Source organism: Diospyros lotus, chromosome 4, assembly GCF_014633365.1.
Source record: "Diospyros lotus cultivar Yz01 chromosome 4, ASM1463336v1, whole genome shotgun sequence".
NCBI lineage: Eukaryota > Viridiplantae > Streptophyta > Magnoliopsida > Ericales > Ebenaceae > Diospyros > Diospyros lotus.
In genome coordinates, this window is record NC_068341.1 from 5,323,885 (window position 1) to 5,336,389 (window position 12,505).

Genomic DNA, 12,505 nt, shown 5'->3' on the forward strand with positions numbered 1-12,505 from the left:
TTCTTTTCTTTCCCCCCACCCTCTTAAATTTTAAATCCATAAATGTTAAAAGCCTCCAAGCCCAGTTACGCTCTGACACGTAGCTCACAAATTCTCCAGTAAAATATTTCCCACTTAAAATAAAATGTTAAAACTGTATGTTTAATGACTATTCTGCCCTTGCTCGTAGCCTCCTGCATACGTTTCACAGAAGAAAGATAAATCTCATGGCCCTCGCGATATAATTGAATGTCAAAGGAACATGCTAAAAACTTGTTTGTAGCTCTCAATATGGATTTGATTTTTTGAGAAAATAGAATATTTTCTTTTTAAAAAAGATTTTGAAAATAACATTAGTGGTGGTAAAATATATCACTTTAATCACTCAAACATATCTCTCGATTTATCTTCTCAGTGTAATTTTAGGGGCGGGGTGACTGAAGACACCAATAATAAGACGTAATCCAAAAAAGATAAATCTCATAAAATAAGTTAATATTTTTTAAAAAATAAAGGAAAACACTTAAATTAAAAACCTAGAAATTTTGAATTATATTAATTCAATAAAAACCCCAAATTAAAATCCATATACTGAAAAAGTGTTTTATAAATACTAAAAGTGTGGTTTATGTCCGTATAAATAATTTAATAAATTATATTATTTTGTATGAAAATAAAAATACTTTACAAAAAAATATAGCATTGTGTTTGAGATATGAGAAATAAAAAAATCTATAAAGTTAGATAACATATTAATGTTTTTTTAAATCAAAAATATTTTTAAAAAGTTAAACTAATTACCCAAAAGTCGATATTAACCACCTAACTAACTGCACTAATTACCCAAAATTTAAGTCATCATATCAACTGCACTAATTAACGTCCATTAAGGGTGTGATGTTGATATTCAAAGCAATCCATGCTAGTGTTTGACAGCCATTGTTTTGATATTTGGAGTGACCCCTTTTTATAATTGGGAAAATGTTCTTGAGATTTGCCATTGGATTGGAGCCCTAGACACATGTTTACTTTACCATATATATACATAAATATCTTGTTCTAGACTTCTTGGTTGAGACACATTTGTTTCTACTTCACTAAACAACTCTTAACAGATTTATTTATATATATATATATATAATATGTCCTATATTTGAGTGGCTTAAAGTTATATTATTTTTAAATTATTATAAGGATAATTAGCAAAATATTTTGTAAACAAAGGGTAATTTGTGCAATAAAATTAAGCACCGGGTAGTCAATATAATTTTCAGTAAATAAAATATACTCCTGATAGTTGAGATATTAATAAAAAATAATTTGATCATATATACAATTTTTGTACGGAATGAATGAAGCGAAGAGAGAGGCCACGTCCACGGAATTTCTTAATATTCCATTTTGACCCTTGATATCTTAGATAATTCTGATGCGGAGCTCCCAAGAAAATTTGAGAAGTTTCATTTAGTGCAGTTCTAAAATGGGAAAATTCTACTTGAACCCCTCAATAACATTGTTAATTAAAAGTAACGGTAGAATTTGGACTTAGCGTTGTTGGGTTTCCATCACACTGACAGTTACACGAATTTAACTTTTTAGGAGGTTTCTTTGACTCACATTTAGTAACAATTGTACTAAACTTTTGATTTAAATACAAAAATTATATAAAATATTGAGATTGTTCATTCCACACCTAAAAGGTAAACACTATGCATTTTTAGTGACAATAAATAACAATACAAGCAATTCTATATAATATATATATAGACCTTATTAGAGCAGACTTTAATGTCACATATAAAAAACTAGATGCTTGGTAAATTTACAAGTTTAAATATTTTGGGTAAGTTGGGCAAATTTGAGTATTTTTTAAAAAATAATTAAAAGTGAAACTTGACTAATTACCAAACAATTTGATGTGATTAAACCCATCTAACCTCGATCCACTCACATCATCTGAGTCTCAAACAGGGCCATAATATCTTTACAATCATGTAAGGTTAGAGTTATAGTGACAAGAATCTAGTTACTAATTTAGTAAAGAAACATATTTACATCCATCCATTAATTAAAGGATAAGAAGTCCATTAAGCCACTGATGCTAGTCTTGTACAATTATAAAAAAAGACCCCAGTGTGAGGATCCAGTGACATTGACAGCCAGTGTTTGTTGTCAAGAGTGAGCTCAACAAAAGAGTTGCGAAGAGGGAGAGGATTGCACTGGCTGATGCTGATGCAAACAAAAGCCTTTGCATGAGAAGAGGCCAAGCACTTAACAATAAGGATAATAATAATATCAAGACAGACAGGGTGGTGGTGGTGGTGGTGGTGGTGGTGGTTGTGGTTGTGGTTGTGGTTGTGGTTGGTGAGCTTTAAGGTTTGACCCCTTATTTTGCTTAATCTATTTCACTGATGCGATGTGTTTGAAAGTGGGGTTGGATGTGGCAAATGGTGCACAGACACGGTTAGGACACCACGAAATTGACTAATTTGTTTGTCAATTTCCTTTTTTTTTTTATTACATTAGAGTGATTTTTGATGATGGTTTTTGGGACCGACCACCACGTGCCATCTCTGCGACTGGACCTCGGGAATGGAACCTCGGACTTGGGGATGTCGGACCTCGGGTGTAGGACCTGCAAGACAATGGAGGGCCGGGGCTTGGATCCCCCGGGGTGGACTCCGACGCTCAAATCAGTAGAGTGAAGCAAGAAGTAGTAAGTGAGAGAGCTGTAGAGCTTGTCTATACCTGGCGAGAGTCCTTGTCTTTTATAGGCGAAACCGTTTTGGGGTACCCGAGATGAGCGGGCACGACCCCCGAGAATCCCGGTCAAGCTGGAACGGGTCTTGCGGTTCGGCCCGGATTTCCCGGGCTCCGCTCCGGAGTGTTGACTTGCCACGCGTCGGTCTCTCAGGTGGTCCGCGTGGCAGGTGAGACTATCAGAGCGTAAGGGTATTCTAGTAATTTCAGTTGATGCCACATCACTTGCCCCCCACTCCTTGGGCCGAGCTGAAAACCATGCTGGGTCGAGGAGTAGGTTGCCTGACTGTTGATTTTTACCAAGGCGCACGAGAGTATTTTTAAAATTGAGATTAGTGCTTTAAAACCTCATTTACTACCCTGAAATTATAGGGATGAGTTTTGGTTGGAGGGAAGAATTCGTTTGGAGGGAAACATTGTCATTTTGAATTTTTCTTCCTTTGGGTCCCCTCTATATAAGCCCTAAGGCCCCACCCCACACTTATTATTTCAAGACAAGCATTCATCTCCTTGAGGTTAGTCTTTCCCATCCTCCTTTGCTTTTATTTTTTCTTATTTGTTATTTATTTATTTTTTATCTTTTCTTCTCTTTGTTTTTTTGCTTTTTTTTTTTTTTTTTTTTTTTAAAAAATTGGGTTTTCCCTCGGCCAGGCGCCCCTGCCTGGCCGAGGTCGGCCTGGCCTGGTCTGGCCCGACCTCGGCCGCGGCCGAGGTCGGCCGCTCTCGGCCTCGCCAAGGCGAGGCCGAGCTTGCTCGGCCATGGCCGAGCTGGCCGAGCTCGGCCATGGCCGACATGGCCGAGCCAGGCCGAGCTCTGGCTCGGCCATGCTCGGCCTCGCCAGATCTCGGCGAGGCCGAGCCCCTCGGCCACGGCCGAGCGCTTGGCTCGGCCTGGCCGAGGTCGGCCAGGGCCGAGGGGTTCGGCCCTGGCCGAATCGGCCATGGCCGAGGTCGGCCATGGCCGCCCCCCTCCTGCTCTCCTTCTGCAGATTTTTTTTTTTTTTTTTTAATATATATATATACATATACATATATAATATATATATGTTAGGGGTGCCCTTGGGTCGGCCATGGCCGACCCTTGAGACTTTGACAAAGTCCTCGGGCTTTTCCTTTGTTAATAATAACAAAAACGATCTTTAAAACAAGACAACTTTACTAACCTGTTTCATTGGCTCTTCTTTTTTTTTGCAGGTGTGACTCAAGGTTTTCCCAAGCTAAATCGCGTCTACTGAGCTCTCCGAGGCTCTAGCCCAGTCGTGGTTGTTTTTTCTTGACCTCGGCCTTTATTCTCCTGGTCAGTGACCTTCTCTTAACTACTTCTGCTCGTTTTTTAGCATGTCTTCTTCTTCTTCTTCTTCCTCCGATTCCGAGAGCTCTAGTACCTGCTCAAGTAGTGAGGAATCACACACCGAGTTATCCAGCCCCCCTCACGGCCCGCTTCGTAGGCCTGGGAAACTTAGGAGGCCTGAGAGAGTTTCACCTCATCCCACTTCGGAGTCTCATGTGAGTAGTGATCCCAACTTAGAAAGCTTACCCGAGGATCTAACCACGGACCATTCTACCATAACCGAGAGGGAGTTGTTTCCCCTCCTCCGAAAATACCGTCTCATTCATGATGAGTATTGGTATAGTGAACCCCGAGGTCTGAAAGCTCACCAGGCCCCCTATGGCTGTATCACCGTCTACGAGCAGGCCTTGGCTGCCGGCCTTAGATTTCCTCTCGCGACTCCTGTAGTTGAGGTGTTTGCTATCGTTGGGTTATGCCCCTCTCAGTTGACTCCCAATGGCTGGAGGTGCCTATCTACCTTCGTTCTCTGTTGTCGAGCTCGGGACATTGAGCCCACTGCTCAACTTTTCTTTAGGATGTTCAAAGTAATTTCCATTAGCAAAACTGAACCTCGATTTGCTTTTTCCCCCCTCAACCAGCGTCAGTTCGTAGTCGATAACCCCACATCGGTAAAACGATGGAAGAGTAGATTTTTCTTTGCTGGCTTGAAAGACCGGGGGGTCAGCTTCGGGGTGCCAGTTGAGTGGGCTTTCCAGCCCTCAAAGGTCCGTAGTCGCAAGATCACGCAGGACGAGCTTCACAATATTCAGATTTTGAGAGAGCTGAACCCTATCAGCGCTCGGGTCCTGATATGTGATCGCACCTTGTACCTGGGGGGTTTATCCACTCACACTTGCTTCGAGCCTGATGTCACTTTGGGTAGTCATTTTCCCACTATCTTCATACTTTCCTACCTCGCTTTTCTTGCCCTTAATATCTTGTTTGCACATTTACAGCTGAAATGGTGAGCACAGCTTTTATCTGGGGGAAGAACAAACGGAGACCCGTGGAGGACGAGGGCGCCCCAGCTCTTACGGGGGGAAAGGCTGCCTTGAATGCTCCTCCTGCTGAGGAAGGAGAGCCTAGTCGTGCTAAAAGGAAGAGGACTTCCCATCCTCCGAGAGAGCTCATGCCAGCCCCGGAGTCTCCTCCCCATAGTCCAGACCATGTTCCCGATTGGGGAGTGAAGGCAAGTGATCTCAGCCGGAACACTCAGGTGGCCAGACGTATGATTCATCACTTTGCCACTCCCGCCGATCGTCAGGTGTTGGCCGAGCAGTCCTCGGAGGCCGTAGAAGCCACATTGTGCAAGTATCTGGCCCAGGTAATCATCTATACTTTATCAACATCCTCCAGTCTCATCTATGTTGTCCTTACTTGCCTTGCCTATTGTAGGTGGTCACACTCGTTTCGGACTTTTCCGGACGTTTCTCTCAAGCTTCCAAGAAGACCTTGGAACTAGACACCCAGCTGCAGGAAAGAGACGAGTTACTGGAGAGCCACAGGAAAAACTTGGATGAGTTGTCCTCCCAGCGGCAGGCTTCAGACCTACGTATTCAGGGGCTAGAGGCAGAGCTGTCTCGGATGAGCTCCAAGCTATCTCGGGCAAACTCAGTCATTCGCCAATACGAGCGCAAGTATGCCGAGCCCATCAAGCTTCCTGAGGTAGAGGAGTTCCTCCAGAAGAACCTGCAGGACGCTTGGACAAAGGGATTCCAAGCTCATGAGACAGAGGTATTACGAGCTCATCCAGACTTGGACATGTCCACTGTTCGGTCTGTTGCGGAGATTGTGGCCGGGATGGAGGACTCGGAGATGGCTGACGATGGTGATGCGCCTCCTGATGCTTGAGCTCTTCTTCTTCTTCTTTTTTTTTTTTTTTAGCTAGGGCCTTTTTGTACTTCCCCTATTATCATGTATTGGATCCTCTGGTTTTTATATAGTACTTCACTTTGACTGTTCATCTTTTGCTTGCGAACATATGGACTGAGACTAGTTGAGCCTCGATCCCTTCCATAGTTGACGAGGGTGAATTTGACTCTTGGTTCTCCCTTGGTCGACTATCATGGGGGTGCTGTGTTGTAATTTTTCCTTGGCCATTAGTCCACCGTTGGGGACAGCCTAGGGCTCGTGACCCTTGGATTCTAGAGACTCCCACGCGAAGGAGGGTGCTAGCCAGAGTTTTTCCCTGGCCCTTAGTCCTCTTTTGAGAACGGCCTAGGGCTCGTGACCCTTGGTTTTTAGCCACTCCCACGCGAAGGAGGGTGTTAGCTAGGGTTTTTCCATGGCCCTTAGTCCTCTTTTGAGAACGGCCTAGGGCTCGTGACCCTTGGTTTTTAGCCACTCCCACGCGAAGGAGGGTGTTAGCTAGGGTTTTTTCCATGGCCCTTAGTCCTCTTTTGAGAACGGCCTAGGGCTCGTGACCCTTGGATTTTTCTTCGACGAAGTATGATCCTTTGGACAATTGCTATTAGATGAAGAGAAGCCTTGCCATTAGTCGTAAAGAAAAAGAGTACAAAGAGATTCAGGGAATTCCCCTACTCATTGATAAAACTTCCTTAAGTTCTGCACATTCTAAGTATGCTTCAGGGGCTTGCCTTCCATGTCTTCTAGTCGATATGCCCCCGGACTTAGGGATTCCACCACCCGGTACGGCCCTTCCCAATTCGGAGTTAGTTTATTCATGTCCCGAGGATGGCTCACGTCGAACCGTCGTAGGACAAGGTCTCCTGGCATGAAGCTCCTAGCGTGGACTCGTCGATTGTAGTACCTAGCAATGCGCCGGTTATATGCGGCTTGTCGAATTCGTGCCAGATCTCGGAGCTCATCCATCAAATCCAAGTTGCACCTTAGCCCTTGCTCGTTAATTTCGGGATCGAAATGCTCCACTCGATAGCTCCTCACCCCAATCTCGACAGGGATGAGAGCCTCCGAGCCATAACACAATGTAAAAGGGCATTCTCCTGTAGCCGTTCGCGGTGTGGTTCGATAAGACCATAGTATACTGGGGAGCTCATCTACCCATTGGCCGTCTGCCTTTTCAACCCGAGCTCGGAGTCCTTGTAGAATGGTCCTGTTCGTAAGCTCTACTTGCCCATTAGCTTGAGGATGGGCGACCGAGGTAAAATGTTGCTTAATCCCCAACTCTCGGCACCATTCTTGCACGGATCGGTCTTCGAATTGGGTGCCGTTGTCAGTTATTAGTACCCTTGGAATACCAAACCGGCAGACGATGGATTTCCAAAGGAACTGTTTTACCCTCCGACCTGTAATAGTCGCCACAGGCTCGGCCTCCACCCACTTAGTGAAGTAGTCGATGGCTGCTATCAAGTATTTGTTCTGTCCAGCCGCTAGTGGAAAAGGCCCGAGGATATCGACTCCCCACCTGGCAAACGGACAAGGTGAAGCCAGGTGGGTGAGTTCGGCTGCCGGGGTGTGAACCAGGTTGGAGGTTTTTTGGCATCTCTCACAAGTCTGGACCAAATGCCCAGCGTCGCTCATCATTGTCGGCCAGTAATACCCCTGCCGAAGTGCCTTCTGGGAGAGAGACCGAGCTCCGATGTGACTGCCGCAAATCCCCTCGTGGATTTCCCTTAGGATGTAGTCGGCTTCGACCGGCCCCACACACTTCAGTAGCGGCTGAGTGAAGGATTTCTTATAAAGGTCTGATCCCACTAGTAGAAACTTGGCAGCCTGGCGCTTGAGTTTTCGACTTTCCAGTTCCTCCTCAGGTAGCCATCCCTTGGTCAGATGTGCTACGATGGGATCCATCCAACTTTCAACCCCTTCTACGCAAAGCTGCTCTGCCTCAGTCTCTATGCTCTTCTGGGGCAACGACTCCATGTAAACAGCTCGGGAATTCCTAGGGAAGGAAGAAGCAGCTATCCTCGAGAGAGCATCCGCCACTGCATTCTGCGCTCGTGGGACATGATTGATTTTCACTATCCGAAATCGTGCCATAAGATCCTTGGCTATCGCCAAGTATTGGGCCATGACGTCCTCTCGAGCCTCGAACTCTCCTGTGACCTGCTGCACAATCAAATTTGAGTCAGAATATACCTCCAGATCCCTGACTCCCATCTGTTCCGCTAGTCTGAGCCCGGCAATGAGCGCCTCATACTCGGCCTCATTGTTAGAGGCATTGAACTCGAAGTGGAGGGCATACGGCCAAGCCTGGCCATCGGGGCCCTGCAGTAGTAATCCAGCGCCACTGCCTCCGACACTTGAGCTGCCATCTACAGAGAGAGTCCAAGTCTGGGAAATCCCCTCGTTTGCTTCATCTGGTAGGGTGCCTTCCACGATAAAGTCGGCAAGAGCCTGTGCCTTGATGGCCGGCCGAGGTCGATAGTCGATGTCGAAAGCACTCAGCTCTACTGCCCATTTGAGCATCCTCCCCGACAAGTCCGGCTTTCCCAGCACATGCCTCAGCGGCTGACTTGATAGGACGATAATGTGGTGTGCCTCAAAGTAGGGTCTCAACTTTCGAGCGGAGATGACTAGGGCATAGGCCAACTTTTCTGTTGGAGTGTAACGAATCTCAGCGCCAGCCAACCTTTTGCTCACATAATAGACCGGCTTTTGGATTTTGTCTTCCTCCCGTACCAAAACCGAACTGACAGCTTCATCCGAGGCAGCTAGGTAAATATATAGTGACTCTCCTGGCTGTGGTTTTGCCAGGACTGGGGGGGAGACTAGACATCGTTTCAGCTGCTCAAATGCCTCCTGGCATTCCTCTGTCCATGCAAAATTCTGGACTCGAGTCAAGGCCTTAAAGAATGGCAACTGTCTTTCCGCAGATCTTGACAAGAACCTCCCTAAAGCTGCTATCCTCCCGGTTAGCCTCTGCACTTCTTTGATACTTCGAGGGGGAGGCATCTCGAGTATGGCTTTTATCTTCGAAGGGTTAGCCTCAATTCCCCGGTAATGCACCATGAACCCCAAGAATTTACCAGCTGTAACCCCGAAGGCACACTTGGCCGGGTTGAGCTTCATCTGATACTGGCGTAAGGTTCTGAGGCACTCCTCCAAGTCGTCCGGATGTTGTTCAGCCAATAGACTCTTGACTAACATGTCATCCACGTAAGCCTCCATGTTTCGACCGAGTTGAGCTTTGAACAATTTGTTGACTAACCTCTGATATGTAGCTCCAGCGTTCTTCAGCCCAAAGGGCATAACTCGGTAACAATAGGTAGCCTTATCCGTGATGAAGGCCGTCTTTTCCTGATCTTCAGGGTGTAGTGGGATTTGGTGGTACCCCTGGAATGCATCCAGGAAGCTCATTAGCTGACACCCCGCTGTTCCGTCAATCAACGCATCAATCCTGGGCAGGGGGTAACTGTCTTTCGGGCAAGCCTTGTTAAGATCTTTAAAATCAATACAAAGCCTCCATTTTCCCGATCCCTTGGAGACAAGAACCACGTTGGCTAACCACTCTGGGTAATTGACTTCCCGAATATGATTAGCCTCCATAAGTTTTTCCACCTCCGCCTCTATAGCTTTAGCCCGCTCCGAGGCAAACTTCCTCTTCCTTTGTCTTACCGGCACACAATCCGAATAGAGCCCCAAGCGGTGTGTCATGATCGCTGGATCTATCCCCGGCATATCTAGGGTAGACCATGCGAACACATCTTGATATCGGCGTAGGAGTGAAAGGATCTCGGACCTCAAGGGCTCTTGTAACTTGGCACTGATTCGCACCGTCCGACCGAGCTCTTCCCCCAGTGGGACTTCCTCGAGCTCATCCACTGGCTCTGAAGTCTTAGGCTCTTCCGGACCTTCCAAGATGAAACTAGTAACCACAGTGGGAGGGGCAGCGGAATTCTGTCCCTCCTCCCTTACTGACCTCTGACCTGCTCCAATACTCGGGTTTCTCACCTGTTCCGTCTCCATCTGACCCTGACCAGCTTGAGGGACCGCCTCCCGATTCGGTCTTGAGTCTAACTCTGACCCCTTGGCCATAGTGGCACTCAAGGAGGCCACGTAGCATTCCCTAGCCTGCCGCTGGTCTCCTCTTACCTTGCCAATCCCTCCCGAAGTAGGGAATTTCAACACCATGTGATACGTACTCGGTACTGCCCTCAGAGCACTAAGCCCAGACCTACCAAGGATCATATTGTACGCCGAGGGCACATCTGCCACTAAAAAATCCAACGTCACTCGGGATTTATGAGGACCACTACCGACCGTCAGGGGCAACCGGATCAAACCTTCAGAATGGATCACCATTCCATCAAAACCCACCAATGGGACACGGACTGGCCTTAGCTGATCGAGCGTGAACCCCATCCCTAGGAATGCCCTCTTGTAGAGAATCTCTGAAGAGCTACCTGGGTCCACGAGGATTCGCCTCATCTCCCACTCTCCCACTTGAGCAGTGATCACCAGAGGATCCGAATAGCTGGGGTAACTCGGAAGATCCTCCTCAGAGAATGTGATGACCACCCCTTCCTTTACCGTGCTCTTGGGAGCAGTTGAGTGGGACCCTGGAACTGTCCCTGCCGCCAGCGTGTACAAGATAAACTTCTGTCCTCCCTCCTCGGCGGGCTGCTTTCCTTCTCTCCGGGGGGGTGTTCGACTTCGCTCTCGAAAGCGATCTCGAGTAGGAGACCTCCCTCGATGCTCCGACTTGGGTTCTACCTTGCCCGAGCTCGTACCTCCTCGACCCACGAAATCCCGAAGGTATCCTCGGTTGATAAGCTCTTGTATTTCTTCTTTCAGTTGGATGCAATCCTCAGTATCATGGCCGTGGTCGCGGTGAAAACGACAATACTTCTTTTTACTTCGAGTGTTGGGTGGAGATTTCAGCGGGGGAGGACGCCGTAAATAATTCTTATCCTCCAATGCCAGGAGAATCTCTGCTCGACTTGTATTCAGGGGAGTGTAATTCACCGGGCTTCCACGTGCACCCCCAAAACTCGGGCGATCGGGAGCTCGGGAGGGACGATAGTCCGTCTTCTGCTCTGGGGCCAGTTTTTTCTTCTCTTTTTCTCTTTCTTTCCTGTCAGGTTGTTCCGCCCGCTTCACCTTCATCACCTCTTCGGTGTTGATGTACTTATTAGCCCGGGCTAAGGCCTCTGTGAAAGTACGAGGTGGAGTCTTAGCTAAGGACTGAGCAAATGGCCCAGCTCTCAAGCCATTCTGAAGAGCCACCATTGCGATTCGCTGGTCAAACTCATCGATACTTAATGCCTCTTCGTTGAACCTAGCCACGAAATCTCTTAGGGATTCACCCTGGTTCTGCTTGATGTTCACCAGAGCCATGGAAGACTTCCGGTGGCGCTTCAAGGGAGCGTAGTGGGCTAAGAAACAGGTCTTCAACTCTTCCCATCGGTTGATGGAACGATGGGGAAGGCAGGAGTACCAGGTCCGGGCATGTCCTCCCAAAGTGGCCGAAAATGCCCGGCACCACATCGCGTCCGACCCCGATTGCACCAGCATGTGGGAGGAGAAAAGCTCGACGTGATCATAGGGATCTGTGCTTCCATCATAGAGCTTGATGGAGGGGATACGAAACCTTTCCGGTGGAACCTCTGCCATGATGCCCTTACTCAAGGGTTGGTTAGAGCCGGGGTGGAGCAACTCTTCCTTTCCCTTCTTGAGTTCGTGGACTTGCTTCTCTAAGAAACGCAATCGTCTCTCCTGCGAAGTCCCTCTTTCTCGCGAGGGGGCAGAAGTGGATCCTGCCGCCTCCGAGGAGTGGATTTCCTGACCCGTCTGGCGGGATTGACGAGGCTCCCGAGCAGGAGGAGGTGACTGATGCTCCGCCCGCTGAGAGGGCACATGCGAACGATGTTGTTCGGTCTGGTGTAGATAACCAGTCAACAACTCAGTTAGCTGTTGGACCTGGTTTTCCAACCTAGTGAGTCGGTCCTCCGGCATGGGATTGGCTGGAGGTGGTGGATTCTCTCCTTGTTGCGGGGCTTCTAGATTGGCTCCGACCTGGCTGCGAGTCACGTCTTTTCGGGGAGCCATGTGGTTAGTTGTGGCGAGGAGTGAAAGTCGTTTGACACTCGCGAAAAGACCGAGGTCCGAGGTGAGGAGTTGAAGTCCGAAGCGCGAGGTAGGGAAAGAAGAGGTTAGCGAGAATGGACGTCGGCCCCACGGTGGGCGCCAAATGATGATGGTTTTTGGGACCGACCACCACGTGCCACCTCTGCGACTGGACCTCGGGAATGGAACCTCGGACTTGGGGATGTCAGACCTCGGGTGTAGGACCTGCAAGACAATGGAGGGCCGGGGCTTGGATCCCCCGGGGTGGACTCCGACGCTCAAATCAGTAGAGTGAAGCAAGAAGTAGTAAGTGAGAGAGCTGTAGAGCTTGTCTATACCTGGCGAGAGTCCTTGTCTTTTATAGGCGAAACCGTTTTGGGGTACCCGAGATGAGCGGGCACGACCCCCGAGAATCCCGGTCAAGCTGGAACGGGTCTTGCGGTTCGG

The 12,505-nt window shown here is 47.9% G+C and overlaps 1 protein-coding gene across 1 annotated transcript; it reads right to left on the minus strand.

Moving 5' to 3' along the window:
• Positions 1 to 6,643: 6,643 nt before the first annotated feature.
• On the minus strand, positions 6,644 to 12,040 carry LOC127799188 (uncharacterized). The gene is made up of 2 exons (XM_052332969.1): positions 11,617 to 12,040; positions 6,644 to 11,142 (listed from the first exon to the last, which is right to left on the minus strand). Exons 1-2 carry the CDS (start codon positions 12,038 to 12,040, stop codon positions 6,644 to 6,646), a joined length of 4,923 nt encoding a protein of 1,640 aa, XP_052188929.1.
• Between the last annotated feature and the right edge of the window lie 465 nt (positions 12,041 to 12,505).

Coding starts and splice junctions, on each gene's coding strand:
- LOC127799188 (XM_052332969.1), bottom strand. CDS start 12,040: ATGGCTCCCCGAAAAGACGTGACTCGCAGCCAGGTCGGAGCCAATCTA. Junction 11,143..11,616: donor CGGCTCTAACCAACCCTTGA/GTAAGGGCATCA, acceptor GTACTTTCACAG/AGGCCTTAGCCCGGGCTAAT.